We start from the raw sequence: 27563 nt of genomic DNA, 5'->3' as shown, positions 1-27563 counted from the left end.
GACGTCCCCAAATGGCCACTTGGCCCGGCTGTCCCCTAGGGACTACTAAAATACACCCCTTTTAGGTGGCAGCTCTGCTTTTGCTCCCCAAATGCGTTGGAAAGCAGAACATTCCTGCTGCCGGGATGGGGCTGCCCAGCTCCCTGCCGTCACTCTGGCTACCACAGGAAGCAGCGTGGTGGGTGCACCCCAACTCCAGGGAGCATCTCTGGGGACACCCAATGTGGGGACATCCCAAACCATGTCCTTTCCCAGTTTCAGCAGCGCTGAGCACCAGCACATCCCAAGTGTTTGCACGGTTAGGAAATCCAGTCCTTTCCTCTCCTCTTTCCTTTCCCTCTGCTTCCACCACAGCTCCGGGTTTCCCTCGCTGAGCCACCCCTGCCTCCCAGCCAGGTGTGCAGCCTGAGCATCGGGAACAGAGGGTCCTGCACCCCTCCAGGCACGGTGGGAGACGGACGCGCTGCCCAGCCTGGAGCAAGCACTCCTCTCCTCCTGCAACACCATCAGGGAATATTTCCTGCATTTTTGTCTTTCCCAAGTCTCTCTTTTTTTTGTCTCTTTGGCTCTCTAAAACTCACCAGAACACCGCAGAGAGGACCAAACCCCATTAACCCTTAACCACCCAGCTCACCCCTGCAGCCCGGCGCCGACGTCCCTCGCTCCCCACCTTCCCCACAAGGTACCACCAACCCCCCACGTCCTTCGCAGCCACTTAATCCATTACCAACTTCACAAAGCCGGGCTGGGGGAAGCGCTGGGCCAGAGGAGCAAACAAACGAGGTAGGAATAAAGCCCGGCTCTCAATGCCGGACCCCGCGCGTGGCTGGGGGTTTATTTCTTTCCCCACTTCTCCTCCGATGGACAAACCTTTTTCTTTCCCCTGATTGCATTTCACTTGCAGCCCCGTAACAAAGCCGTCACCTCCGCCGCCACTCCGCTCCAGGGAGACGAGTTACAATTACAAATTGCCACCACAATTAGTGCTACTTCTTAGAGAAATTAGAAAAGGGAGCGGGAGGCTCGCGTGCGATTGATTGCTATTCATCCTGCTTTACGGTGACCTTGCTCTGGAGACGATGATATTCCTTCAGCCTGGAAACCGGGATTTAAAAAAAAAAAAAAATTAATTGTAAATTAACAGTAATAACACACATTTCCTTTCAATTAATTTAAGCAGAATGAGGGGGCGTGAAGAGCAGGCGTTTGTTAAGGCCTGTACAGTTTAATTATTTTTTTTTTCCCCACAAGATAATGTAATTAATTTATCTTAGAGGAGTCGGGGGGACATGGAGGATCGGGGAGAACAAAGCAGTTAACAGGCAATGGAAAAATTAAGAGCCCATTATGTAAATGCAGCGTGTTTTACAGCCCTGGAGTTGGGGGGGGGTGGGGGGAAGGGGTCTGAGAAATAAGTAAAATAACGAGGCTAGCTGTGCTGGGGAAGGCTGCAATTAAGCAGGGCTGGTACTGGGGGGGGCTGGTGGCACCCCACCGTTCAGGGGGAGCTTGCGAAGGGGGCTTGGTTCACCCCCAGAGCCCGAGTGAGGAAGGGGAAGAGCCCTGGGGTGCTGGGGGCTTTTTCCCCCCATCGGGGAGGGTCCTGCTCGATCCCACAGACCTCAGCGAGTTGATGTTGATGAAGCCAGTGGCATCGGCAGGCTCGTAGTCCCCTTGCACGTTCATGCTGCGGAGAGAAAGGCACTGTCACTGCGATGGGATTCCCAGGAGGAATTGGGGCTGCCCTTTGGGAAGGGAGAAGATGTGGGGGACCCCAGACCTGGCTGCTCTCAGCTGCTGCTGCCCCCTCATCCACTGGTGGCTGCAGGGGGCTCAGGTCAAGGGTCCCTGCCAGCCCCTAGGGAAGGGCACATGGCTCAGGAGCAGCTGTCCCCAGGCTCCACAGGCCCTGCCAGAGAACAGCCCCAAATTTCCCTCCTTGGTCCCTCATGTGCATCAGCACCCTTCCTCCCCGTGCTCTGGCACCACATAGGGATGTTCACCCTGTTCCAGAGCAATCCTGCAGGTATGGCTGTCCCAGAGCAGGCTCTAGAAAAGGGATGGGGTCCCGGGCAGGAGACACTTCCCCAGGCATGAGCAGGACTCCAGGCAGGGACAGCCCCACACTGGTGTGGGGGTTTATGGACCTGGCAGCCGATTCCTCAGTGCAACACTGAGCACATCTCCTTCCCCAAGGCAGCAGCCACCCACTGAATCCCAACTCTGACAGTTTCCTACATCCCCAAAACACACGGCTCATTTCCCAGAAACCACAAACCTTAAAGGAGGAAGTGGAGGGAAATAAAGAAGAAAAGAAGAAAAAAAAAAGGAGTTTACAATGATTTTACCTCCCCTGACGAGCTACAGAAAAACCTCTGTGCTTTTATTTTTGCTCATTCGAGTGGTTCTGACCTGCTCTATAATTACGTTACTTTCTACCTACTGTGCAGAGGCATTTCCACACAGCTCTGCCTCTCACAGCTTTCTCTCGGGTTCCTGTGACGCCGTCACTCAAAGGCTTTCAAACCAGCGATGTAGAAATCAAAAAGAAAAGGAAAATGGTTGGAGATGCAGGGAGAATAAGTGCCCCTGTTTTTCTCTCCCTCTCTCTTTTTCCTCCGTCCCACCCCCCTCCCATCCTCCTTTTTTTTCTTCCCTCTTTTTTTTTTTTTTTAATACTTTATTCATTTAATCTCTCCAAGTGAGAGTGCGAAGCATAATGAAGGGTTGGGACGGATTATTAGGAGCTGTTGATTTTGAGGGGGAGGGAAGGGAGGAAAAAAAGCCAGAGAAGAGAAAGAGAGAAGATAATTTGACATTTACTCCGACTGATCTAAACTCATTCGGGTGTATTTATGGCTTATAAAGTGTTTAGAGAGATTGAAAGGGGTTGAGGGAGGGCTGAGAGGGGAGCGAGCAAGCGAGAAAACAACACGAAGAAAAAGGTAAAAGCAAGAGGGGAAAAAACCAATATTGACTTGAAAACACGGCTCGTGCTTCGGCTGGGCCCATGGTGTCACCTGTGCCACTGGGAATGGGATGGGATGGAGTGGGATGCAATGGGATTCAACAAGGTGGGATGGGATACTGCAGGGTGGGATGGGAGGCTCACTGTCACCCCTCCTGTCCATGCTGACCTCCCAAGCTCCACTCACCTCACTAGCTCCTCGTTGTAGAGTGACCCTGGGGACTCCCTGCCCAGGATGTAGACCTGGCCCTTGAAGACAGAGAGGCGGACGGTGCCCACCACCGACTCCTGCGAGCGTCCGATGCACTCCCGGAGGAACTCACACTCAGGGCTGTGCCAGAAGCCTGAGGACAGGAGATGGGGTCAGCAGGGGCTTGGGGAAGGCCAGAGGGGCCTGGGATCCCAGGTGGTACCCCGGGGCATCCTAGGGTGGTCCCCAGGCTAAGTCTTGCAAGGGTAATTTTCAAGGGAAGGGATACAATTGTAGGACTGGGAGAGGAAATGAGACGCTCAGACACACAGGTTCAGCCATGAGGGATGGAGACCTCACGGGTTTCCCTTCTCCTTGGTGGCCCTCAGGATCTCACTGGGAGAAGAGGATGGAACAAACTAGAAATAGGCCGTGGGGCCATTGTTGTTCCAGCTCTGCTGGGCAGGGCTGATCATGGAAATGAAAAGATTCGTTAAGTAGGTATGAAATTGCCACTCAAAACTCACCACTTTGGGAAGGCCAGGTGGAGACAGACAGATGGACACAGAAATGGGGGGGGGATCAGCTCCCAGCCCCCCAGGAAGGGGATGAGCCGTTCTCCCCTGGGATGGACAGAGAAGGGATCTGCCCCAAAGGGCCAACCCCAGCCCATGGACCCTGCTCAGGGGGATGCAGCTCCACAGCAGTGCTTCACCCCCCAGCAGCTTTGGGGAGGGAAACCCACTCAGCAATGGGGGTCCCAGTGGGGCAGCCACCCCAGTGGTTCCCATTCCCTATCCCAGAGGGATGCAGAGCAGAGTGCTCCCCCGGATCACACAGCCTGGGCTGACACGGGGGCCACATCGGGCTGTGCTTTGGGGCACAGGTGTCTCGGCAGCCCCAAGTGGGCTCCCCACCTTCCCAGCCCCCCCAAGGTCAGTGAGGCTCAGCTTGTCCCTGCTGCTGCTTGTGGGGAAGTTTGACTTGTTCCCACTCTAGTCCCAGCATGAGGAGCAGGTGGGACACAGGGAACCAGTGCTGGCACCCCTGGAAAACTCCATCTAACCCTGCTCCAGTGGGGATGACAGCCCCTGGCAGCCCAAATCCCCTGAGCTGAAGCCCAGGCTGGGTGCTGGGGTGATGTGCAGTCACAGCACGGCCCCCCAAAACACATCCTGGGGGAGCAGCTGTTGGCATTGCAGGTGCATGGCGGGGGGCTGTGGTCCTGCCTGCCTCCCCCATGCCCCCTCCAGTCCCTAGGCAGGGTTATTAGCCAGGGAGTCCTCGGAGACCTGGAATAAAGCCTGGGAGATGAAGAAGGAGATAGAGGTGGAGAAAGAAAGAGCCCATTCACTGCCCTCCGGTCATCCCCAGGTTTTATCTCTCCCATCTCGCACTGGTGCCCTCTCACCTTTCCCTTCCCAGCTGGGCTTTGGGGCCAAAGCTATTAAAGAAACAAACAATTTCTTTTGTTGTTTGGCCTCGCCAGCCCCGGAGCAGGGCCGTATCCTGCAGCCTTATCCCCGGGGTCTATGTGGCCCTGCTCCAAGGCACAGCACCGCAGCCCTGCAGCCCCTCACCACCAAATCCACCTCCCTGAACTGACCCCCCTCAGCTTCTCCACCACAGTATGGCCGGGGGATTGGGGATCTCTTCCCAGGGGGTTCAGGGACCCCTGTCCTGAAATCAGCACTGCCATGCCAGTAGGAACCACGGCTCCAGGCAAATACACTCCTTTTTTTTGGTAACCACCCTCCAGGTAAAACTCTTCAAACATCAGGATGGATGTAAAAATCCCTGTAAAAATAAACCCCAGACACATTAAAATAATAACCAGCTGCTTGAGTCCTGACTCTGACAGCTCCAGGTGGGAGAAAGCATCCTCCACCCCCCCGACCCCCCACTGCAGACACTGGAAGCGATCCCCCCTTAATGACCTTCCCACCATCCTGCCCTAATCACGGCGCAGGCAGGGGGACAATGGCATTTCCGCACCTGGGAAGGACGGGAACTGGCTTCAAAGCCACCCCTCCACAATGGGATCAATAGGAACAGGGGGAAGATAAACACTAATTCTCCTAAAAACTGGACGAGCTGCAATAATGAGGTGTTAAAGGAAGGTGAGCTTGAAAGCCTGGCCTCCGGCACGGGGGACCCACGGGTGCTTATTGCACCTCGTTGGGGTTGTTCCTTGGATTCAGGATGGGCTGGCAGGGAAGTCTAGGACCAAGCTGGAAATCCCTGGGGATTCAACATGTGGAGCCAGGGAAACAGCAGCCTTTGCCTGGCAGAGGTGGGGAGGGAGAATTTAAACCATGCTTCCCTGAGTGGCTCTTTAACCTGGTGGCTGCACAACAAGCGAGTGGTTAGGAATAAACAAACAAACAGGTTTATGCCTGAACAAACAAACAAAAAAAAATAGTCAAAATAAAGGCAGCCCAAGTCAAAGTCTAATAAAAATGGCCAGAGGCAAGAATGGTACCAGAGAATGAATGAGGGCAGGGGCTGTGATCCAAGAGGAAGGTGACAAAGACTTCTGTGGCCCCTGTCAGGCCCTAAAATGTGATTTAAGCAGCAAAGGGGCTCAGGCATTAAATGCCAGTTGCTGAGAAAGATGCAAGAGGGAATGTCCTTGGAGGGAAGGTGACAAGCACTGGCGCCAGAAACTGCAGGGGAGAAAATAGCCTGACCCAGTCCTACTGGATCTGCTGCTGCCCAAAGCCTGAGCTCCCACAGTCAGGTTATTTCCAGGGTATCTTCCCATGGAAGATCCTATAGGAATCACCCCAGCCCTTGTGGTTAGAAACATCTGAAAAGTGATGGGAGGAGGAGCTGGGAGGCTGAGAAATCAGGGCCTGTAGACAACAAATGTTTGGCCATGGGGCAGGAATCTCCCTGGTGTGGGGCCTCCAGGGATGACAGCTCTGAACCAAGCACCCAGCTGTGGGCAACGGGGTTTTGAGACCACTTAGGGCATTTTGGGCTAAACCTGCTTCCTTCAATTTAGCACCAGGGACTGGGTTGGGGTGGATCCATGGAGCAAACACTGAGCTGCGACCTCTCAAACTCAACCCATGATCTGGAGCTGCGGCTGCTCCACAGGAGGAGGGACACAGGGCTTCACTGCTGTCCTTCACTGCCGGGGTGAGCCAGTATCCTCATCCCTTACAGCTCCCAGCCCTCTCCAGGCAGCGCTGTCCTGTCCCAGACCGGGAGCCCCAACCCGCAGTGCCCCTGTGTGGGCTGTGCACCACATAGCACAGCCGGGACCCTCCGTCCCGCACCCCCGGCACCTCGAGAGTCCCCTGTGCCACACTGCCAGGGCACAGGGACAGCTCTCCAGCTTCAAATCCTGGGGCAGGGTTTGAAGTTTGGGTGTCCCATATCGCAAAGGCAGAGGTGGAAGGGATTGGAGGGGAGAGCTGGGGAAAGGTGACACGAGAGGGGGCAAAAGGATGGTGAATTACATCTGAATGTGCTTGTTGGGATGAAGTGGTGGCATGGGGCTGGGAGAGATGCCATGAGCAAGCCCTCATGGAAGATGGCATTGCCTCCCAAAGGCAGGCATGGCACTCCCCTGGCAGGAAAGCATGCACAGCGTGGGGTTTTGCTCAGTCCAAACGCATCTTTCTCCTCAGGAGCAGCCTCAAAATCCACACCTGGACCTGAGTTTTACAACCAGTGGCACCTGCAACCTCCAGCAGCAACGAGGGAGGAGGAAGGCTGGGAGGCTGTTGCGGTGGCAGGACTGGACTGTACGTACCATTGTACACCAGCTCCGAGAATTTCAAGGAGAGCCCCTGCTTGATTTTCCGCACTTCCCGATCCATGGTGAAGGCCTCGATATCTAAATGCGCATGGTATAGGATCGTTCCTGCTGGGGTCTCATAGATACCTAGCCATTTTTCCAGGCAGGGGGAAAAGCAGAAAAAGAGAGAGAAACGAATGAGACCAAAACTGTCAGCAAATGACAAAAAATAATGACTTGGCTGACAGAAGGAGCCGTGGTCGAGCGCATTCAGTCTCAGCTCGCTGTAAAATGCATCTGTCATTATATTCATGCTGGGGCCGAGACAGTCCACTCCGCACCTTGCGGAGAAAATTTCTAGATTCCCCTCTTTGAAGAGGCACTCTGACGAGGCTAAATGACAGGGTTTGGGAACCGATCCCCCCACCCATCCGTGCCCAACGGTCTGCAGCTGAAAACCTGTAATTAACAGAACGAGCGGGGCACAGGCATGGGGAGCGCAGGGCCTGAAATACCCTCCTCTCCCCTCGGCTGGCGAGAAAGGGCCCCGCGCATCCGCTGGGAAGCAATGAGGCTACCTGGGGGCTGGGAGGGCAACCTCCTTTGGGGTTGGCAGGGCCCCCCCAGTCCCTTTCTGCTGCCCCCCCACCATTGCACAAGGCCTGGGGATGGAAGATGCTTAATTATTTCAGCAAGCTGCTCCTTTGTTCCAGCCGTTCAGGGCTTGTTTTGTGCATGATGTGGTTGTTTGGTGTTTAAATACAAGTATGGACATGCAGTGCTCCCATCCGTGTTGGATGCAGGTGGAAATATCAGGGGGAAATGCTGAGCTGGTCTGGCAGTGAATATGTGATGGGAAAAGCTGTAACCTGTCCACAGGCAGGGCTGCTCCACCAGCATATCCCCATCCCCTGCCTGCCTACAGGGATGGTCCCTTCCCAGTGCTGGGCATCTGCTATGACACACTCATGGGAATGGCAAAGGACACAAAGGAACCCTGTAGGAAATTGTACCCTCTGAAAGGGATGTGCCCCCAAACAGCCCCAGCCCCAAGAGAGGCTGAGGGGAGCCCACAGGGCTCAGAACTCTGCCAGGCTCTGCTCTCTCAGTGCTCAGGAGAGTGGCACAGGCTCAGCACTTCACCAGGCTCTGCTCTCTCAGTGCCCAGGAGAGTGGCACAGGCTCAGCACTTCACCAGGCTCTGCTGTTTCAGTGCCCTGGAGAGTGGCACAGGCTCAGCACTTCACCAGGCTCTGCTGTCTCAGTGCCCTGGAGAGTGGCACAGGCTCAGCATGTCCTGTCCCAGTGTGGCCACGGTCCCAGAGACACAACGGGAGCCACAAGCGCAGCAGCCCAAGCCTCTTCCATCAGACCTCCTCCCAAGCAGCGTCCACGATTTCAGCATCCTGCAGGCACATAACAGGATCCGACCATCCCAAAGGAGAGCCAACCCCTCCTCTCCAGCCACCCCAGTGATGTTGCAGCCCAGTCCCTGGGGCAGCTCAGGTGTTCACCAAACATCCATTCCCTCAGGGCTGTGGGAGCAGACAGCCGAGTTAACACCAAACGCCAGCTGTCCCCATGGGCACAGCAGGGGCACAGAGAGCTGCTCTTTGTCCCCTCCAGCCCCTGACTGTGGAGCTGAGCCCACCACTAACACAACTAATATTCCCTCTCCCTCCCCTTCGGAGATGTTAAAGCCATTTTGGACTGAAGATTTGGGTACATGCCTTGACCCCCACCTCCTGCCCATCTGCAGGTGCTGGAGGACAGGACCAGAGAGTGTCAGCTGGGGCAGAGGGGAGGGCAGCTGACAGCCACTCTGCAGCCTCGCCGCTGCCGAGGAGACAAGAGACACCTTCAAAGTGACACTCGCAGCATCTCCAAGTGTCTATTTTCATCTCCCCATGTTTACAGGAAAAAGACAGAGGTGTCAGCACTGCAGCCCAACGATGCTTCAATCACCCCATAATTACTGCTGGGGAAGGGGGGACCAGAGCAGGGGGGATGTGGAGGGGGGCAGCCAAGGAGACAGCTGCTGCTACTTAAAATTTTCTAATTTGTAACCTCGGCTGTCACTTCACCTCCATCCAAGCAATTTTGCTGCGCTGAGTGCAGGCTGTCACTCCCGACGTCATCGTGGGACAGGAAGGGATGTGGTGCCTTCCCGAGGGCAGTGGTGTGCCCATGGGAAAATGCTGCCCAAATGTCTGCCCCTGGTCCGGGTCTGGGGCTGAGCCTGGAGGCCGAGTTTGGCCTGGTTGTGCTCATTGCAGGGAAGGGGTTTTCCACTTTCCTCCTCCATCAGCTCAGCGCACCCAGAGGAGGAAAGGGAGAAAGGAGGAGAAAGCCAAGGGGAGGAAAAGCCCCAGCCGACGGCAGCGCTCAGCTTTTGGCAGCGGCCGCCACCCCTCCTTCCCTCTTCCTCCCCACTGATTTCATTTACTTCACTTAATTAGCCCCCCTTCGGAGTTAAAAAGATAATTTGATAATGAGGATGTGAAAGGGAGGGAGAGGCAGGGCCGTGCTCCTGCAGCCCAGAGCCCCCGGCCCAGCCATGCCCCCCGACCGGCTGGAGCGCCGCTCCTGGCACCCTGTAATTAGCCACCCTCCTCCCACTAAAACAAATATGGCAAAACCGAGTTAATGGGGCTTAAAAGGCTGGTGCGGGTGCGTTCCGTGCGCCCCTCACCCATTAGGCCTTAACGAAGTTCAATTAGGAGCTTAGTAAAAATCAATGCAAATGAATTTTTCTCTTCTCTGACTTCCTGGGACTGGAGGATGAGGGAGAGAAGGCACCTTCGCTGCCACCTCCATGACAGGGAAGGCTCTGGCCATGCTGCTGCCTGCTTGTGCCTCAGTTTCCTCTGCAGAACCCCAAATCTGTGGGGCCACTGCACACTGATGGGATTTAAGGGATTGTCTCCTCCAAGCCCAGCTCCTATCTCCTGCACCATTGATCCTAAACCCATTTTGGGTCCAAAATGCTCCAGGCAGGGGTGGGGTCACCGAGAGGATGGTGCAAGTACCCACAGCACCCTCCTGTTCCAGCCTGCTCCCATCCCAGCTCTCCATCTCTCCCACAGAGCAGATTTCTGGGAGGTTTCTCTTAATCCCAAGAAGCCAGCCAGGCTCAGGATCCTGCTCAAAGCAAGGGGGGAGACTACCCCAAGGTCTCATCCCCACGGGGAGCCCACCCCAAGGTCTCATCCCCGCAGTGCTGTCCCCAGAACCCCTGCTCCTCCCGCGTCCGCACAAACACGGCAGCGATCGCTCGGCGATGTCACGCAGGAGACAGACGTGACAGTTAAATGGGGTTTAGAGAAATTATTAAATGCTGGAAGGGTCACTAGAGCCTGTCAGTGGCTCTTAAAAAAACAAAATAGATTTTGACAAATTACTCAGCATCCTGCATGCAAATGCACAGGCTGGCTGCAGGTTGGGGTTGGGGTTTTTCCTTCCTTCTTTTGGTTTTAATTTGATTATTCCAACTCAGATCAAATGATTTGGGGATATGTTTCTTGCCTTTTGCAGTGGATGCCGGTGCCCTGTGGTGGGGAGGAAGACCGCAGGCTTAGTCTTACCAAGATATTTGCTGTTGTCCTGCACAGAGGGCAAGTTTAAAGAAAGGAAGCATCTAATTAGGTATTAATGAGATTTAAGACAAAAGATTTGGAGCAAGGAGTTGGGAAATGATGCTGAGCCACCTCCTTACTTAGTTTTGCACAGGGCAGCTCTCTGCCTCCAGAGGTTTCCAGTGAAACTGATCCCAGTGGAAGATCAATATTAGGAGTCATGGCCTCAAAAACGTGTAGATAAATCAAATATTTGCTTTTTTACAAGAAACCAAACAGTAGCTTGCATCAGCTTCCTGTGGTTTGTACAGGTATTAGAGAGTCTGGCACCATCCAGGACCTTCCATGAGCATCTCCCCACACCAGCCCACAGCCTGGTGCATTTCCCACTGGGGTCAGGTCTCACTGGAGGCACTGGGACCCAGGGCTGGTGCCAGCAGTGGCAGCGAGCGGGCAGCTACTGTCATTAGAGAGCAACAAGAAGTCCCTGTCACAGGGAAATCTCTGCCAAAAATTGATGGGGAGGGAAAGGTTGAGGGCTGCTGGTGTGACCTGAACCAAAGCACCCCAGGATTACTGAGCACCCACCATATCCCACCATGGTTTTCCCACTTTTTTATCTTTTTAGGGCAGGGTGGACTCACCTCTGGACTTCATCCCAATGAAGCGATTCTCCACGATGTCGATGCGCCCGACCCCATGCTTGCCCCTGTGAGGAGAAGGGAGGTTGCAGCAGTCCCACAGTGGGACACAGGTGGCTGTGAAAAGTGGGTCAGAGGGGTGGACAATGGGGAAAAACCCCAAATGACAGCGGGTCAGCCCCTGAGCAGCAGTGCAGACCATCAGTAGAGACCCCAGATAAGGGGGTGACTACGAAATTGATTTTCCTCTCCACCAGTGCCACAGGCAGCCGTGGCACTCAGGCCACTGGAAAATAAACTGGGCAAGGAGACAGGACATGCCACAGCTATATTCCCAAAGTAATTTTAAAACCACTTAATAACCATTTAAAAAGTGAGCTACATGGAAAAGTTCATTCCCATTCACCACCAGGAGGATGAAGGCAGAGACACAGAGGAGGATGGCCGGGCACTGGGTGGTACTCAGGAGGAGTGGGTGCCCTCATGGGTGCTGCTGTATTTTTGGGAAAACTCCTGAGGATGGTTCTGTGCCAGCAGCAGTAGAAGCCAGGCATAGGGTGGCACAGGAAAGAAAACCCCAAAGAAGCTGCTGCTATGGAGACAGGAGTAGAAAAGGGCAATGAACCTGGCCGGCAGGTCTCCATGGCCCAAAAAAGTCAACTCTCCACACAAAAGGGACACTGAGCCCTCTCAGGGAGGCAGGGTGAGGCAAGATGTGAGAGCAGGGGGTCCAGGACTGAGCTGGGACAACAAGTAAAGGGTGCCCTGCAGTGGGCAGGGCAACTGGGGCACACAGGCAGCCCAGAGAGTTTTCAGAGGGCTTCTTAATCCTCCTCATGCACAGCGAGCAAAACCCTGGGGTATTTATACCCTCGTGCTCCTGGCCGTGGTGCCCAGCTCTGCTTCCTGGCATTTATGGTACAACTGGGACCATCCCATCGCTGACCACCATCCCTGGGCTCATCAGGACGTGTCTTCTGCTAGCATCCTGCTTCCACCCCACCCTGGGTACCCTGGGGATGCTGCCCTTGTCCCCTCTGCCAGCCGGACAGGCTGGCACTCACGCGATGTCGTTCAGGTACACAAAGAGCTCCAGGGCCGAGGAACGAGTGGCTCCATCCCCAGTGTTGGTGACCTTCACTGGGACACCTGCAGAGGCAGGGAGAGAGGACGGGCAGGATCAGCGGTGTCAGGATCCCCCCGGAACATCATTCCGTGGGCGTTAAATAGATGTGACAGATATGAACTCTAAATAACTTCTTAAAAAGGCATATCCAAGCTGGTGCGAGGGGGAGGCGAGGGGAGGGGGACCCACCTCGGGAGAGGAGCGAAATAAATAAATAAGAAAGGCCATAAAAACGTCACCCCCCCCCCTTTTCCTCTCTCTTCTCCCTCTCTTTTTTTTTTAGGGCCTGTGAAATTGCAACCAGGCCCTTAACTAATTGAATTTCACGCTCCGCAATTGTCTTACAGCGCAGCACCTTCTGTCCCACCAGCCCTTGCCGGGGAGGGGGGACAGAGTGACAAATGTGTGCTCCCCCTCCTTCCCTCGCCAGCATGGGGGGTGTCTGGGGGGGACCCCCACACCGGGGCACGGCTGCTCGCACACGCACGCACACGCACCCCGCGGCGGGGTGCTCCCCGCCATGAATTAATTATTGCACCTTTTCTTCCCCCCCCCCCCCCTTAAATTTTTTTTTTAAGGGCGCCGGGCAGGAGCAAAGCAGAGCGGGGTGGTGGGGGGGATGCTGAATAGAAAGAGGCATTTTTCTTTAGCGGTGTGAAATGAGCAATAAATGTATTAGGAAGCTGACAAGGGGGCTGCGGGGCCCACAAAGAAAAGCGGTGCGGAGTTGGAGGCTAATCCCCCCTCCATCTGCCCTCCTCATTACCATTTAACGAACTATCAGTTGCCAATCAGCCTCAATGCCTCCCTTTCTAGTCTTTATTATATAGGCGCCTGCAAGAGCCCTGTCTAGTGATGGGGGCTGTCAGCTCCCCCCCACTGCCCCCCCCTTAAACCCCCTATTTTCCAGGGGTTTATAAACTCAGTTGTAAATTGCTATTAAATGTAAACTCGCGGCAATAATGAACCTTAAGCTGCTTCTCGGCGCAGGCCCCCCCACCCCGCGCCCTCCCCTCGCCCCAGCTCTTTCTCTCCGCATCCTCCACCGGGATATTGGCCGGGGTCCGCTCGGCGAAGAGCCGACGTTGTCGGGGCTGTTGTTGCTGAAAGCTGCTTAGCCTTTGAAATAGTTAATAATTAGATTAAAACTTCAAATAAATTAACTAGGGGCTGAATGGGCTGCCGGGAGGGGGGCTGCTCCTTGCAGGGGGATCATTATAATGGAGCAGGGAGGCTGGCAATGGGGAGGGGGTATCCCCTCCCAGCGGGGTCTCCCCCCAGCCTGTGCTAGGCTCGCTACTGCTGCCAGGATGGATGGTGGCACGGGAATGGCCGTGGCTGGCAGAGGTGGAGATGCTGCCCAGTGTCCCCTCTGCAGTGATGGCTCCGGGGCTGTGCCCTGCCGTGTGTCCCCAGGGATGTAATGGAGCATCCCTGTCTCCTTCATGATAGCATCACTCCTGCTGGAGTGTCTCCCCAGCTGTTACACTGGCCAGCATCACCTGCGTGTCCCCAGAGCCACCTGTGTGCCACCTGCAGGAGAGGGGACCCTGTGCCCACGGCACCTTGATGGTGGGTGAGGGGGCTCAGACCCCTTTCCGCTCTCAGGGGGGTCCCAGAAAGCCCCTGAGATCTAACCAGACCCTCTGCACACCTCAAAGAGCCCTGGTGTGCTGCAAGCACCATCCTCAGCCCCGATGTCACGAGTCAGGGCCCACCCATCTGCCCCCACCCTGGGGATGCTCCCAGCTGCCAGGGAACCCCAGTCCTGGCTGGGAAGTGGGGCTTGTCTTGGGGGCCCAGGACGAGGGTCTGGCAGCAAGGAGGCTCTTACCCCGCTCAAACTTGATCTCCAGCACGTCTGGGGTGTCAGGAGAGTTGGCCGGATCACAGGTCTTCGTGTAGAGCCCGGGCGGAGCCTGGTTCTGCAGGGAGAGGGAGAGAAGAGGGACAGTCAGTGGCATTGCCATGGCCAACACTGCTGGCAGCCCCAACCCTGGAGCGCACCCCCCAATCCCAAAGCGCAGGACCAGCACGGCACAGCACCGGCGCTTACCGGGGGCCCCGGGAACAAAGGGGTTGGCAGAATCAGCCAATTTTTCCCCTCAACTTGATCTCATCTTTTCCTCCAACGCCCCCACAGCTGGAGGCGGGATGGCTGCGGAGAAGCAAGTCAGGCAGGGAAAAGCAGGACGCTGGCAGCGAGCGGCGGGGAGGGCGGGCGCCCGCGTGTCCCCGCACCACGGCCGGGCTTATTCGGCGCTGACCGAAAAAACTAATGAGGAGGCCTGACCCCAGCAGGTGCTCCCGGCACACCGGCTCTTTCATGGTGTCCCCGGGGTTAATACACACGGGCGAAAATAGAGCAACAAAGCAAAAACCCATTTCAGAGCACATCAACCTTTATGTATATTTTTTTTTTCCTGAGATTTATAGGGAAGAGGCATTTTATCTCCATCAGAGGCAGGCCAGCAGAGGCTCGGGTGCTGATGGTGAATTGCTGCAATTGAAGTGCGTGCCAGAAGAAGCGAGGGGAAATATAATATAAAAAAGCTTTCCGTCCCGGAGAGCAAATGCTTTGCAATTTCACGTGGCCCCTCGGCACTCACCCATGATGCGACTGCACAGGCTGACCCCAAAATACTTTCAGATCTGTGTTTGCAAAGTCCTGTCTCCAGAGGGACTCCCCACCCAGCCACAGGTCCAGGAGGTGGAGGGGGAATGGAGGCACAGAGTGCCCAGGGCACGATGCAGCACCATGGAGAGTCAAGCAGCCTTTTAAAGGGTGGCAAACGGGTATTTCCCTGCCAAGCCCAGCTGGACAGAGCTGGAGCTCTGAGCATCTCTGGGCAGTGGGGCCCTGCCTGCACCCACCCGCCCGATGCCTGGGCCACGCTCTCCCTGTTCTTCTTTTCCTTTTTGAAGCCCCAGACTTCTGCTCACTTCAAATCACGGAATAATTTGGGATGGAAGGGACCTTTAAATGTCCCTTTTCCTCCCTTCTCTTCCTTTCCAGCAAGGAAAAAAATGATAAGGTATAAAGCAAGTTAGGAAAAAAAGCCCCGTAATAATCCAACCTAAAGTGATTGCTCTAAAAAAAATTTAAGCTTTTTAAAGGGAAAATTAATTTCTCTACAGAAGAAGTTTTCATCAAAAATTTTTCCAGACAGGCAATAGGAATTTTAGTGAAAACTTCCGTTTATTTTGGTCCAAATGTATTTATATTTGCTGGATCACTGCCAGCACCTGAGGGAAGCCCACACAGCTGCAAGCACCCCATCCCACCCTCCACACTGGGGGGGGGGGTACCCCTTGCCTCACCCCAAACCCCAGAGTGCACATCCCAACACCAGCCACAGCCAAATCCTGGGAATACAGACATAGCTACCCAAGCACTCACTGCAGCACCCCCCCTCAGGTCCCACTTTATGTCATTTTTGCCCCTTTCCCTCGTTTTAAGGGAGAGGCGCTGGCAGGCAGGCGCATCTCCCCTGTGCCCCCACGCACAGATTACACGGGCTGTGGATTTCAATTTTATATCGTCTGCCCTTTCCTAGCCCTGATCACACTTATTAACTAGATGAACCTGTGAGAGATGATGAAAAACTTTGATTTCAAAAGGAAAAGATGGAGGGGGGTGGGAGAAAAAATACGGGAAAGTATTAAAAACTCTTTACTAAACATTGGAAGTCAAAGTCAGGTAGTTTCCAATTTTCCGAGCCAACTATGAAAACCCCTATTAAATAAAATAACTAAATAGAAATAAAAGTGACATTTGGCTTGCATTCCATCATTACAGTGCGAGTCTGTCCTCTTTTTATTCTCTCTCCTAAAAGCACAGTTCAAATGACAAATAGTTTGTTGCAGTGTATCAATGCCTTCTATTTATCCCTCCCCGCAGGGGGGCTAGTCCTGCGATGTCATCTTTAAAGGGGAGAGAGGAAAAAAAAAAAAAGGGGGGGGAAAAAAGGAAAAAAAAAAAAAAGGAAGAGTGTGTGGAAAGTGAGAGAGGGAGGGGGGAAGAAAGAAGCAAGAAAAACGGGGCAAGAAGAGAAGAAATTGGAAGCAAATGGTCCATGAAGTAAACCATGATGCAGAGCTATCGATGCCGCAAATGGTTTATTCATCCGGCTGATATTGTTGTGCCCGGGACTGAATGAACTCTTTCAGAGTGCCATATGAAGTTAAAGCAAGTAAATTTCTATCTTTCTCCACATTAGCTGCCTCATTGCCCTTCAATCGGGCCTCACAGAGGCAGAAAATAGCTCAACCATCTGCTTTCAAATCCCTGCGTTTGGCAGGTCCCGAGGGTTTGGGGAGGGGAGCCCGCCGTGCCTGGCACCCCGGATCTTGCCACGGCCACCTTGTGCCCAGCACCGCTTCCCGGGCCGGGGAAGGGGACAGCAGTGACAGAGACAGCAGCGACACCGCGCTCCAGGAAGCCACCTCCCAGCTCTGTCACAGGGTGAGGTGCCCGAGCAGAGGATGCTCAGGGATGGGGTCAGGACACTGGTCAGCCCCATTTCCAAGCTGGGTTTTGGGAAGGGAGCGGGCTTGGCAGAGCCTGGGTAGTGGGGATCTTCCCCGAGAGAAGAGGAGAGGTGCTGGGTGCGGCAGGGTGGGTCAGGATGGGTGCGGGCCAGTCCCGTGCTACCTTTAGCTAAAGACATGAACACCCATCCCGGTGCCAACCACTCTCCGGGAGGCGGAGACCCCACGGGAACCCGGCTCTGCAAAGCCTGACCCACAGACACCCCTCTGGAGGACACCAGAGGAGGAGCGGGACCCCCTCTCCACCTTCCTCCTCCTCTCGGCCCCTCCGCGGGCACGCGCCAGCCCCGCTGCGGGAGCCGGCTGCGGGCACGGGGCTCGGCAGCTCCGCTCCCTCTCCGCCAGCCCTCCTTCCCCTCCTCGCCCCGGGCTGTCTAATTAGAGCTGATGGATAGTTTAAATAGCGGCCGGGCGCGGTGATCCGCTGGAGCATGAACAGCGCAGGCAGGGCCAGCAGGACCAAGAGCGCAGCTCGGAGCGGCCGGAGATGCGGTGCTGTCACGGGCAGCGCCCGGCACCAAGTCCCTGTTGGCAGCCAGAGCTGGTGGCGCCGTGGATGAATTGCTCCTCACCACCCACCCAGCGGGAGGTTTCACCCCACACGCCTACGGATAGCGGGCTGGGAAAGCAAGGACGGCTGGGCGAGCTGCAGGCACGGGCAGGGGACCCGAGCTGCAGGGGACACCCCGAACCTCTGCCACCCGCCACCAGCTCTGACTCTGCCGCCAGCACCGCGGCTGTCTAATTGCTCCTTTATTGCTGCCCCGCGACATTGTCCCCTCCGAAGTCACCCTGAACGGTCCCTTCCCCTCTTCACGCTGGCAGCAATTAACGCGCCGGGAGAGGCGGAGGGGCCGGGGCGGCGGCGGAGCCTCCCCGCACACACGGGCGGCCCCGCCGTGAAATTTCCAATTAGGCTGCAAATACACGAGACGCCCCCGGCCCCGTGGCTGCCGTGCTGGCACGGTGGCCGTGATCGATTACCTTGGGGTTCTCCAGGATCCCGGCTTCGTAGCTGCAGCAGGCAGGGAAGGAGAGAGAAGTCACTGCAGCACCTGCAACTTGCAACCCCAAAACCCACCCAGACGAGACCCCCGCTCCCACCCACCCCATGAGGATGGACATAAGTACACGTTATGGATTTCCAGGGCGTTTTAGCAGCAACCCTGCAAGGAGAGCCAGGCTTAGGAAAGCCCAGGAGATGGAAGCTGCCACATGGAATGTGGACAACTGGATAGAAAAGGAGGATGGAGGATTTGGAGTCGCCCATAGTCAGCATACGGTGGGGCAGCCTGGGACAATGGATTGCAAAGGGCTGTTCTGGACATGTAGGATGGAGGGGACTTGGGCCCCAGACCCCGGGTCCTCACCTCGTAGGACCTCCTCACCTGCCCAGCTCCTCACCTGATGTGCATTAGGTTCTCATCCATGCTCCAGGGCGTCTGAGGTGTCACAGGCACTGGGATCCCATGTTTCTGCCGGGAGGAGAGTGGGGGTAAGACAGCCTGCAGGGAAAGCCAGCCCTCACTGACACTGGTTCCCAGCAGGAGCAGCCCCAAAACCACGAAGGCACAACCCATGGCCACCAGCAAGGCAGCACAGAGCAAAGTGGACTCCTGTGTTCCTGACCCTGAGCAACAGCAGCTCCCAGCACAAGGGCCACCTCAACAGGGACATCAGGGACACAGTGTGGCTGGGGGGACAACAGCTGCCCCAGCCCTGCCACAGACTGAGCAGGGGCCCCAGAGCACCCCATGAATCCCAGAGATGGGGACACCAGCACAGACGTTGTCTACTTTTCCTAGGTCCAGGGCCAGGATGGTGCAATGCTCTCAGGTATGTGGTGGGATGGTTGGGGTGTTCTTTGCAGGGCCAGGAGCTGAACTCCATGATCCTGTGGGTCCCTTCCAACTCAAGATGTTCCACAATTCTATGATTCCCCCAGCCAGGCTTCTCAGCAAGGGGAAGTGACACAGGGACACAAGTCCTCAAATCCACAGGATGCTCTAGAGCCTAAAGAGGGCTAATGCTCTGTCATGAGGGGAGAGCAACGCATCCCCACAGCCTTGTGCAAACACGTGGTGAAGCAGATACACCCCAAGCAGGCGGCAGTGTCCCCCTGAGCCCGGGGAACCTTGAGCACACCATGCCCAGGGATGTGTGGCCCCACACCTGCTGCCTCCCTGGCACGATGCAGCGCAGAGCCCGGCTCCCTAATGAGGTCACCAGCGTGCTCATTTATCCACTGACATTTCAGTGGGGGAAATTGCCTGTGAAGATGAGGTGAATTCGTGGGAGAATTAGCGGGAAAGGTGATGGCAGCAGGCTGACAACTGGAGCCAGTGGGGACGTTGCCCACCCTGCTGAGACACTGAGCCACGATGTGCTGGCTGTGGGACAGCCATGGCAAGACAGGGATGGAGACAGCGGCTTCCACTGTGCCTTGATGTGCCTGTACAGCCTGGACATTGCTGGGCAGCTCTGGCATTTCAGTGTCACCACAGCAGGGACATCAGTCAGGGGCTCAGCCAGGAACAGAGGAGCAGGGGCTGAGCTGAGGTTTCTTGTTTGCCAGGAAGGGGGGAAGGAAATGCTTGTGGTTGTTACATCACAGCCCTCAAACCATCACCTGAGGTGGGAACAAGGTTCTGAGATCTCCTAATGTTGGAGAGGGACTGACTCAGCCCTGCTCCTGGGGGGACATGGCCTCAGGCTCTTGGGTTCTGATTTGCTGGTCCCCCACTATCATTCCAGTGTAGGGCCCACTGGAACCCCCCAACATCCAATCTAGACCTCCTCTGGCACAAGTTAAGGCCATTTCCTCTTGTCCTATCTTGTACTTGCGAGAAGAGACCACCATTGGCACACCCATCTCACCTGGAGTGTACAAATCCATCTTTCAGACCTGAATACCCAGAGATCCTGAGCTGACTTGTGTCCTCCGCCAGCCCTCTCCTGCCTCTGCCTCCTCCTGGCAGCTGGGGAAGCCAATGCTCCCCAACCCATCCACACCCCATTTCAAAGAGCTTCCTCCAAGTCCAGACCCAACATCTACTGAGCCTAGGCAGCTGTGGCTGGAGCCAAAGGTGCCAGGACCAAAGCAGGATTTTGTTCTCAGCATCTGTCTCACCTGGCTCTGTCTGTGGCAAGGCTAATCCTGGAGCAGCATCTGGGAGAGTTTGGCTGTTCTCATTAAGGTGTCTGAGGATGAAGCAGCCACTGGCAGGGATTTGCTGCCACAGCAAGGCTGGCTCCAGTCCCTGGGCAGCAAATCCATGGCAAGAGCTGTGCCACGGTAAAACAGATCCTCACTTTCCCTGGCACTAATGGAGCCCCAAACATCATCATTTTACAATCCCCCAGCACCAAGGTGAGCACGTCTAGGTGCTCAAAGGACCTGGCCATGCATCTTCCTCTCTTAAGGATGAAAAAGAAGGGAAACCACCTTTTTTTGTAACAGATAACCAGAGACTGAGAAGTACTAAAAGCCTCACCCTACAACCTTTTGCTCTTGGAACGGGGCCCCCAATCCATTTCATTTCCCTTTCCCCCCCTTCCAAACAAACAAAACAATCCCCGCAACCAAACAAAACCCCCAAACCCAAAACACATGTTCCATTTTCCATATAATAAAACCACGGCACTCTTAATAACTCCCCTATTTGACTATTTGTTTGGCAACATATGGAAAGCTCTCGTAAACTCTCCCCTTCATAATACAACGGCAGATGGCAAACACAATCCTCAACACGCCGCTCTCTCCCAGCAGCCCTAAGGGGCTCAGAGGGCTCCTCACCCCATGCCACATCCCTCCAGCTCCACACCTCGCCTTCCCAGAGATTACCCAGGCAGCTTCGATGGCAGCTATTTAAAAACTGAAGCAATTTTCTGGTTTATGCACAGAGCTGACTTTTCCCTTTTGATTGATTGAGCCGAGTTGTCAAGCATTTCCATGAAGTCGCTAAAAAAGAAAGGTACCCTGGTGGGCACATAAAAACCTGATGCAAAACTTCTAATATGTTTTATTGTAACTTGTACTTCAAAAAGGAAGGGACAACAAAAGTGAATGTATTTGCTTTGTCTGCTATGCAAGTCAGGGAGTTGGGACCCGTTCCCTTGGAAAGGGGGTTACCATTAACAGCCAGGTAATTATGAGGCTTTTAGAAAGGAAATAGAAAAAAAAATAGAGGAAAGGGGGGCAAAAACCCTGACCAGGAGGCTGCAAGGATGTTGTGCAGGATGTGCTGCTGTCACCCACCAAGTCATGGTGAGCATCCTGTGATCACCCTGAGCATCCCGTGGTCACTCCAAGAATCCCATGGCTACCCTGAGCTTTCACAGCCACTCTGAGCACCTTTTGCTGCTCTGGGAATCTTGTGGCTACCCCACACCAGCTCCTACCTTGGCATAATCCATCAGCTCACGGCGCCCAGGGAAGCGCAGGTAAAACTCGGGCAGCCTCCATGGCGCAACAACCTAGTGGGAGAGCAGGAGCATGAGATGAGAAGCCCCCAGCCCTCTTGTAGGCCCTGGGCCCCCTCTGCCCCCCTGCCAAGGAAGCCAAGACTCACAGGGTGTTGGTCCCCCAGCTGAAATTTAATCTCCCAGCTAAAGGTGGGAATAAACCAAACCCCGACCCTAACCAAGCACTGCATGCAAGGGGGAAGCAGGCAGCATCGATTATCCAGCAGCTGCCTTGGTACTGTTTCCTCTGTGGCCTCGTGGTGTTTGGGGTAAAAATAGGTCAATTAAGGATCATTACAGCCCCCTGAAATGCCAAAACGTCGCTGTGTGCAGCTGGTGGCTTGTTAAAGTAAGGCAGGGCCATTTGCATCGGTGTTAAAACAGAATTCCCACCAGCTGGGGAGAGGCCAGGAGCCTGGCAGTGGGGAGGCAGGGGATGGTTTTGGGTGCCTTACCTTGATCTTGGGACACAGGGCGTAGCAGGTGAGCTCAAACCGAACCTGGTCGTTGCCCTGAAACATGAATGGGAGGCACTGAGGGGTCACCCCAGCCCCGGGTGTGGCAACACACACACGCAGCCTCTGAGGAGCTGCTTGGCTCCAGTCACAGCTCTCCTGGTGATATGGGAAACCTTGGACACAGAAGGCAAGCATCCTCTGTCCCATGGGATCACTCCTGGTCCCTCTCTATGGCTGGTTTGAACCCCAAACCACCTTTCTGTAGCTCCTGATAGCTGTGTGTTCAAACCAGATTTGGGGATTTTTCACCCAAAAGCATCAAAGGACACAAAAAGGAAGAGGGCAAAGAAAGACCACAGCGAGCAGAGGGATGCAGCAGCTCATAATTAAATAGCTCAGAACCTGCCTTTACCTTAATTGGCCCTTGCTGATTAGGTCCCACTAATGAGTCCAGGTAGATGGGAAGGGGCAAGGAGCAGGAGCAAGGCTGGGAATTACGAGCACTTCCAAGGGAACAGCACTCACTGAAGCCTATTTTCCACCCGCACCAAGGGGCGCAAGGACCCCCAGTTCCCTCCCATCGGCCTGGCCCGGAGGATACATTTACACCCGGGCTGGGATTCCCAAAGGACTATTGCACACAGGCAAGTACATCCAGCAGAGCACTCATTTCCCTTACAGGCCCAAAACACGTCCATCTGCTCCGGCCGCGGGGACACCCCAGATGGTCCCATTTAAGACTCCGCAGCCGGGTCGAGTTACCCGCAGTCGGTCCCTGCCTGTGCCCGCGGCTAATGGCTTGGGGAGTGCAGCCACCGAGGGTGCCCCTGCCAGCAGGGACGGCTGGTGGCACCTGGGAGCAGAGGGGACACCACCGCACTGGGGGTGTGTTACTCCAGGGCACCTCTGAGCAGGGGCTTTCAAGAGAGGCCTGCTGGGGACGGATGAGATGGATGGAAAGGGGTGCAGGAACCCGACTGCAGCAGAAGAGAGAATTATTCCAGTCATGTAGCCCCCCCAGCTGCCCCTCTGCCCCATCTCCTGGGTGCCGGCATGTCCCTCGGCAGTCTCCTGGCTTGCACTTAACATCCCCCTTCTAGCAGAGTCCCCACCGTGGGGACCCCAAACCCGTTGCGATCCCCCCAGGAGGTCACCTCCCCTTACCCCTCGGCACGGGCTGTGGGACGAGGAGGGAGAGGCACCCGGCAGGTCCTGGGTTCACCCACTGAGCCCTCGCCTGCCCCAGGTGTCCCCGCCCCGGGCTGGGTAGCGGCTGCAGGTGCCAGGGGCGACCCACGGTCACGTCTCGCAGGTCCCAAGCCCCCACCACGCTCCCCGTGGGGGATTCCCCCCGTCCAGGAAGGGGCTGGCACCGAGCATCCCCTTTCCGCGGTCTCTGGCTGCCTCTAGCGGCAAAGTGTCCTCCCTGCGGCCAGCGGGGACAGCGGGGATGGGGACAGGGACCGGCACTGCCGGGATAGGGACAGGAATGGGGACAAGGACCGGGAGAGCGGGGGATGGGGACAAGGATGGGGACAGGGACCGGGACAGCCAGAACTGGGGACAGGAATAAGGACAGGATCTGAGACAGTCGCACCTATCCCAGGATGCCCCTAACCATTCCGGGTTGTGCTGGCTCAGTCTCAGCCGGCTCCTGGCCCGGGAAGCCCCAGCATTTTGAAATTACTGGCAGAAACAGAGCGTTCAGCTGTGACTGCAGCCTTCCCAACAGCGAGACGGAACCGAAATTGGGCACAGAAATCCCAGAAGCGAGAAGGAAGTGTTGAAACACGGTTGAGTTTTGCACAGTCCCCAAAAAGCACCCACAAAACACCCCGTGCACCCCTCCTGGCACCTGCAGCTTGGCCTGTAGACTCACCAGCTCCCCCATCCAAGCACCTCGAGCCATCCCTGCCCGGTGCCCGTGTCCCCCCTCACCTTGCCCGTGGCCCCATGGGCGACGTACTGGGCTCCCTCGCGCTGGGCGATCTCCACGAGCTTGCGGGCGATGCAGGGCCGTGCCAGGGCCGTGCCCAGCAGGTACCGATCCTCGTAGAGCGCGTTGGCCTGGACCGCCGGCCAGATGAACTCCTCCACAAACTCCCTGCTGATGTCCTCGATGTAAACCTGCCGGCATGACGGGACATTCCTGATGGGAGCGTTGCTAAGGGGGGGAACCCACTCCTCTGGAGTTTTAGGAAACGTGCAGTGAAAAGTCTCTTTGTCTCCCTTTTCCTAAATGCTGCTAAAAGGCTTTGGGGCAAAACCTCTGGAGAAGGGACTTCTCACTGGCACGGTCCCCTCTCCAAAGGATTCACCCCCATGGTGGAGAGCAGGGGAACTCAAAGTCCCCAGAAGCAGGGAGGGACACCGTTACCTTCTTGGCCCCCAGCGCCAGTGCTTTCTTTCGTGCTGCCTCAAAATCTTCCTTCTGCCCAATGTTGGCCTGGAAAGCAGGAAATCAGCAAGACTCAATACAAAACAAGATCACAAAACCCAGTGCAAGCCCAGTTTGGCACAGGGCATCATACAAGGCATGACAGAGCCCATGCTGGCTGGGCTTAAGGCTACCCAGGATGAGCAGGAAGGGAGTTCCACCTCCCAAGACAGATATCTCAGGGCCGTGACCCCTTCTGCCAAGCCCCTTGGCTCTGTTCTGATTCTCTGCCTTCATTAGCAGAGGATCATTAGCTGGCAGGCACAGGCTGTGCCACACAGGGCTGGCAGCTCAGCAGAGCAGCAGCAGGCTGGGCCATGGTTACCAGAGCGAGCAGGGTCACTGCACACACCAGGACACCCCTTGCTCACCCAAGCCCCCCAGACCAACAGCCCAGCACACCCTCCACCCCCAGCCCCTGGGGACAGGGTTCCTGTGACAGGGCTCAGCTCAGAGCTCACCAGGTAGGCGACAACGTCGTAGCCCTGCTCCTTCAGCCACACCAGGATGCAGGAGGTGTCGAGCCCCCCACTGTAGGCAAGGACCACTGTGCCCTTGGACTGAGCCATGGTGCTGCCAAAGCAAAGGGAAAGGGGGTCATGATGCCACCAGCCACAGCATCAGGAAGGATCAGCTGAGCCAAGAGCCCTCCCAGGCTGCCAGGAGCCAGGGCAGGGCTGGGGGCAGGAGGAAAAGCCACAGCACTGGGACAGTGTCCAGGTTGTGGCTCTCAGCCAGGGACGACACCCTGTCTGTGCACCAACCTGTGAACCCGGTGGCGGCTGGGCGATGGAGGAGGCCAGGGCAGCCACAAGGGCTGTTTTGCTCTTACCTTTTCTCTGTGCTGGCAGAGCACAGCCTGCCCCACGCTCTGCAAGTGCCCTGCAGTGCTGGGGAGCCGGGGCTCAGGCGCAGGCGCCCGGCTGTGGCAGAAGCACAGCTCAGTGCCTTGCTCCGGCACGACCCGGCACGTCCCGGCCGCCTGCAGAGAGCTGCCACCGGCTCAGTCCCCAGTGCCCATCAGCACTGCCTGGCCTGCACTGACTGCAGGACTGCGGGGCTTGGCAGCATCGCCTAGAGCCCAGCCCAGCCCCAAGTCTAATTAACGCTCACGGGGCATTTGTTCTAATTGCGCTGCACGTGTTTTCTGCCAGCACAAAACAGCTACGTGGGGATTCAGTGCCCCTCACCCTCCAGCCAAGGATACCGAGGACTTCAGCCAACAACAGGAGGTGGTGAAGGACACAGCAGCCTGGATCTCAGGAGAGGGTTGGGGGTCCTGGGCAGGAAGGGGCTCCGGACTGTCCTTGCAGTCGCTGGGCCAGGCTATGAATCCCAGGGCCCCATGAAGAGGCGATGCCAGCTGACCCTTGGCCGGGGGAGGCGGATGGCAGCGCCGGCCAAACCCCGTCCTGAGCAACTTTCACGCTGCTGCTGCCAAGTCAGCACAATCCTGCTCCTGCAGGCCGGGAAGGCGCCGTGCCGGGCCGCTCCAGGCTGGCCCACCCAGCACCTCTCCCAGTGGGATGCGGTTATGCCGGGGTGTGCCGCAGCACCCCGGTCCTGCCAGCGCGGTGTGGAGCCAGCACCCCACGGGGCACGGCGTGGAGCCAGCCAGGGGCAGGCTCTGCCCCGCTGCTGCTGCCAGGTTCTTGCTGAGGAACAAAGGGGTCTGGCGGGCCCGTAGCCTCCCTCCGGCTCCCCGAGCCTGCCCGTGCCCGTCAGGCTGCCACGCAGGCAGCGCCCGGTGCCCAGGCTTGTGCAAGCAGCAGCTCCCTGCTCGTGGGGCCCTGTGGCCGTGCCAAACTGGGTCCCTGCCAAGCGAGGTTCGGCCGTCCCTTCCTCACCGGGGCATTTACAGGAAGGCAGTCGCAGTTCCCAAAAGGGCCCAGCCCAACCCTGACGCTGCGCCTGCGGCTCCTTTTGAGACAACTTCCCTCCTTTACTCCTAAACTCTTCCCCGCCGTGGCCACCAGCATCGCTGTTGTGGTTGCCAGGCTGAGTAAGCACCTCTGAGACCCGGCGCGCTCGCTCTACAAGTGGCCCAGCAGTGCGATAGGGAAATGCCTCCAGCCTCTGCCTGCTCAGACAAGTCCCAGTGTCGCAATGCCCGAGGGGCCTGGGGGCACCTTGCCCTGGAGACGCATCCTGCATCCCAGAAAGGGGGTGGGGCCACCAGCATTCCCAGCTCTGGAAACAAGGCTCGTGCCAAGCCCGCCTGCCCAGGAAGGGAGAGCCCCGAAGTTTCAACGTTCGGTCGCAATAAATCAGAGCAAACAAAGCTCAGTGAAGGGGAACGCGGCGGGACTTTCTCAGCCCTTATTATTATTCCGTAGCAATTTCCGTGTGAGTCGGGGCAGGGATTTTACTGAAGAGACGGGAGCTGCCCTACACCAAAGGAACACTGTGCGTTCGGTTTTAAACCCAAGAAATAAAGAGGGTGGGGAATAAAAAGACTGAAAGTTTGGTAAAGAGAAGAACTGTCTTCGCCAGCAGGGCTGGAAGAACAGGCGGGCTGCTGCCTGTGGGCTGCGATGGGGCAGGCAGGAAAGTCAGGGACAGGCAGGAGGGGCAAGGACAGGGGCAAAGGCAGGCAGGAGGAACAGGAGCAGCCTTTCCAGGGATTCGTGCAGCAGAGGCATATACTCACTGGTACTGGGGTTTTCCTCACCATCACTCCTCCAGCTCGTGGAGGTCCCATCCTGCCCTTCAAAATCCCCAGAGAAGTGCGGAGAGAGCACAAGGTGGTGCCGGCTGAGCTCCCCTCCCTGAGGGCGGCCAAGGGGACCCTTATGGAAATGGGACTCACTTGGAAGGCCCCCCCCCTCCCCCCATCCCAAACTGAGCTAGGAAGGGCTTGACTGCAGTGTGCACAGCACTGGGAAGGGGCTGGCACCCCACTGCCCTGCTCCAGCACCCAGGGGTGGGGGACACCCGTGGGTGGGTGGAAATGGGACAGACAGGGTGAGGGGACATCCCCCAAGGCAAAGGCCACTCTTTCCCCTCTCCCCCCCATGCCGTGCCCGCACTCACGCACTCCTGGTGTCCGGCTGCCCTCTGTGCTCTGGTCCGGTGCCTGGAGCATCCTCCCCCCTCCTCCTTCTCCTTTATAACCGGGCGTAGGCAGGCGGAGCCGCCGCAGGACAGTCCCCCCTTGGGCACCGTCCCCGGGAGAGGTCCTGCACTCCTCCTGCCCGCGGGGTGCCCGGCAGAACGGGGGGAGAAGCTGCCCCTGGGCCGGGATGGAGCCAGTGCCCAGCCCCAGCATGGCTGTTCTGGGTGCTGCCACTGCTGTCCCCCCACTCCTGACCTCCTCAGCAATCTCCACAGAGCACCCAGGGGTGTCACTGGGGGGGACTCCACAGAGTCACCTGCCCCCAAGGAGTGGGACAATGGGGGCAGAGA

General features: G+C 56.6%; 1 protein-coding gene across 5 annotated transcripts; it reads right to left on the bottom strand.

Moving 5' to 3' along the window:
• Positions 1 to 784: 784 nt before the first annotated feature.
• On the bottom strand, positions 785 to 27234 carry ASS1 (argininosuccinate synthase 1). 5 transcript variants are annotated; one of them, XM_069031817.1, is made up of 15 exons: positions 27192 to 27234; positions 24620 to 24731; positions 24099 to 24167; positions 23660 to 23848; positions 21719 to 21775; positions 21201 to 21275; positions 18204 to 18274; positions 17784 to 17814; positions 14083 to 14173; positions 12187 to 12271; positions 11126 to 11190; positions 6922 to 7053; positions 3156 to 3312; positions 1622 to 1687; positions 785 to 1095 (listed from the first exon to the last, which is right to left on the bottom strand). In XM_069031817.1, exons 2-15 carry the CDS (start codon positions 24725 to 24727, stop codon positions 1041 to 1043), a joined length of 1251 nt encoding a protein of 416 aa, XP_068887918.1. In that variant the 5' UTR covers positions 24728 to 24731; positions 27192 to 27234; the 3' UTR covers positions 785 to 1040. The 5 variants fall into 5 exon arrangements, with proteins under 5 accessions (XP_068887918.1, XP_068887921.1, XP_068887919.1 ...); XM_069031820.1 differs by having other exon boundaries at positions 27196 to 27222; XM_069031818.1 differs by lacking the exon at positions 27192 to 27234 and adding an exon at positions 25327 to 25514.
• Positions 27235 to 27563: the final 329 nt, after the last annotated feature.

Source organism: Aphelocoma coerulescens, chromosome 17, assembly GCF_041296385.1.
Source record: "Aphelocoma coerulescens isolate FSJ_1873_10779 chromosome 17, UR_Acoe_1.0, whole genome shotgun sequence".
Taxonomy (NCBI): Eukaryota; Metazoa; Chordata; class Aves; order Passeriformes; family Corvidae; genus Aphelocoma; species Aphelocoma coerulescens.
This window is presented reverse-complemented; position numbering and strand designations above follow the sequence as displayed.

What these genes read in the sequence shown, in the direction of transcription:
- ASS1 (XM_069031817.1), bottom strand. Translation starts at nt 24,727, where the DNA reads ATGGCTCAGTCCAAGGGCACAGTGGTCCTTGCCTACAGTGGGGGGCTC. An exon ending in GGAGATCAAGTTTGAGCGGG is followed by an intron (nt 12,272 to 14,082) that starts GTAAGAGCCTCC and finishes CTGCCTCTGCAG; the next exon opens with GTGTCCCAGTGAAGGTCACC. An exon ending in GTGTACCTGAACGACATCGC is followed by an intron (nt 11,191 to 12,186) that starts GTGAGTGCCAGC and finishes TTCTCCTCACAG; the next exon opens with GGGCAAGCATGGGGTCGGGC.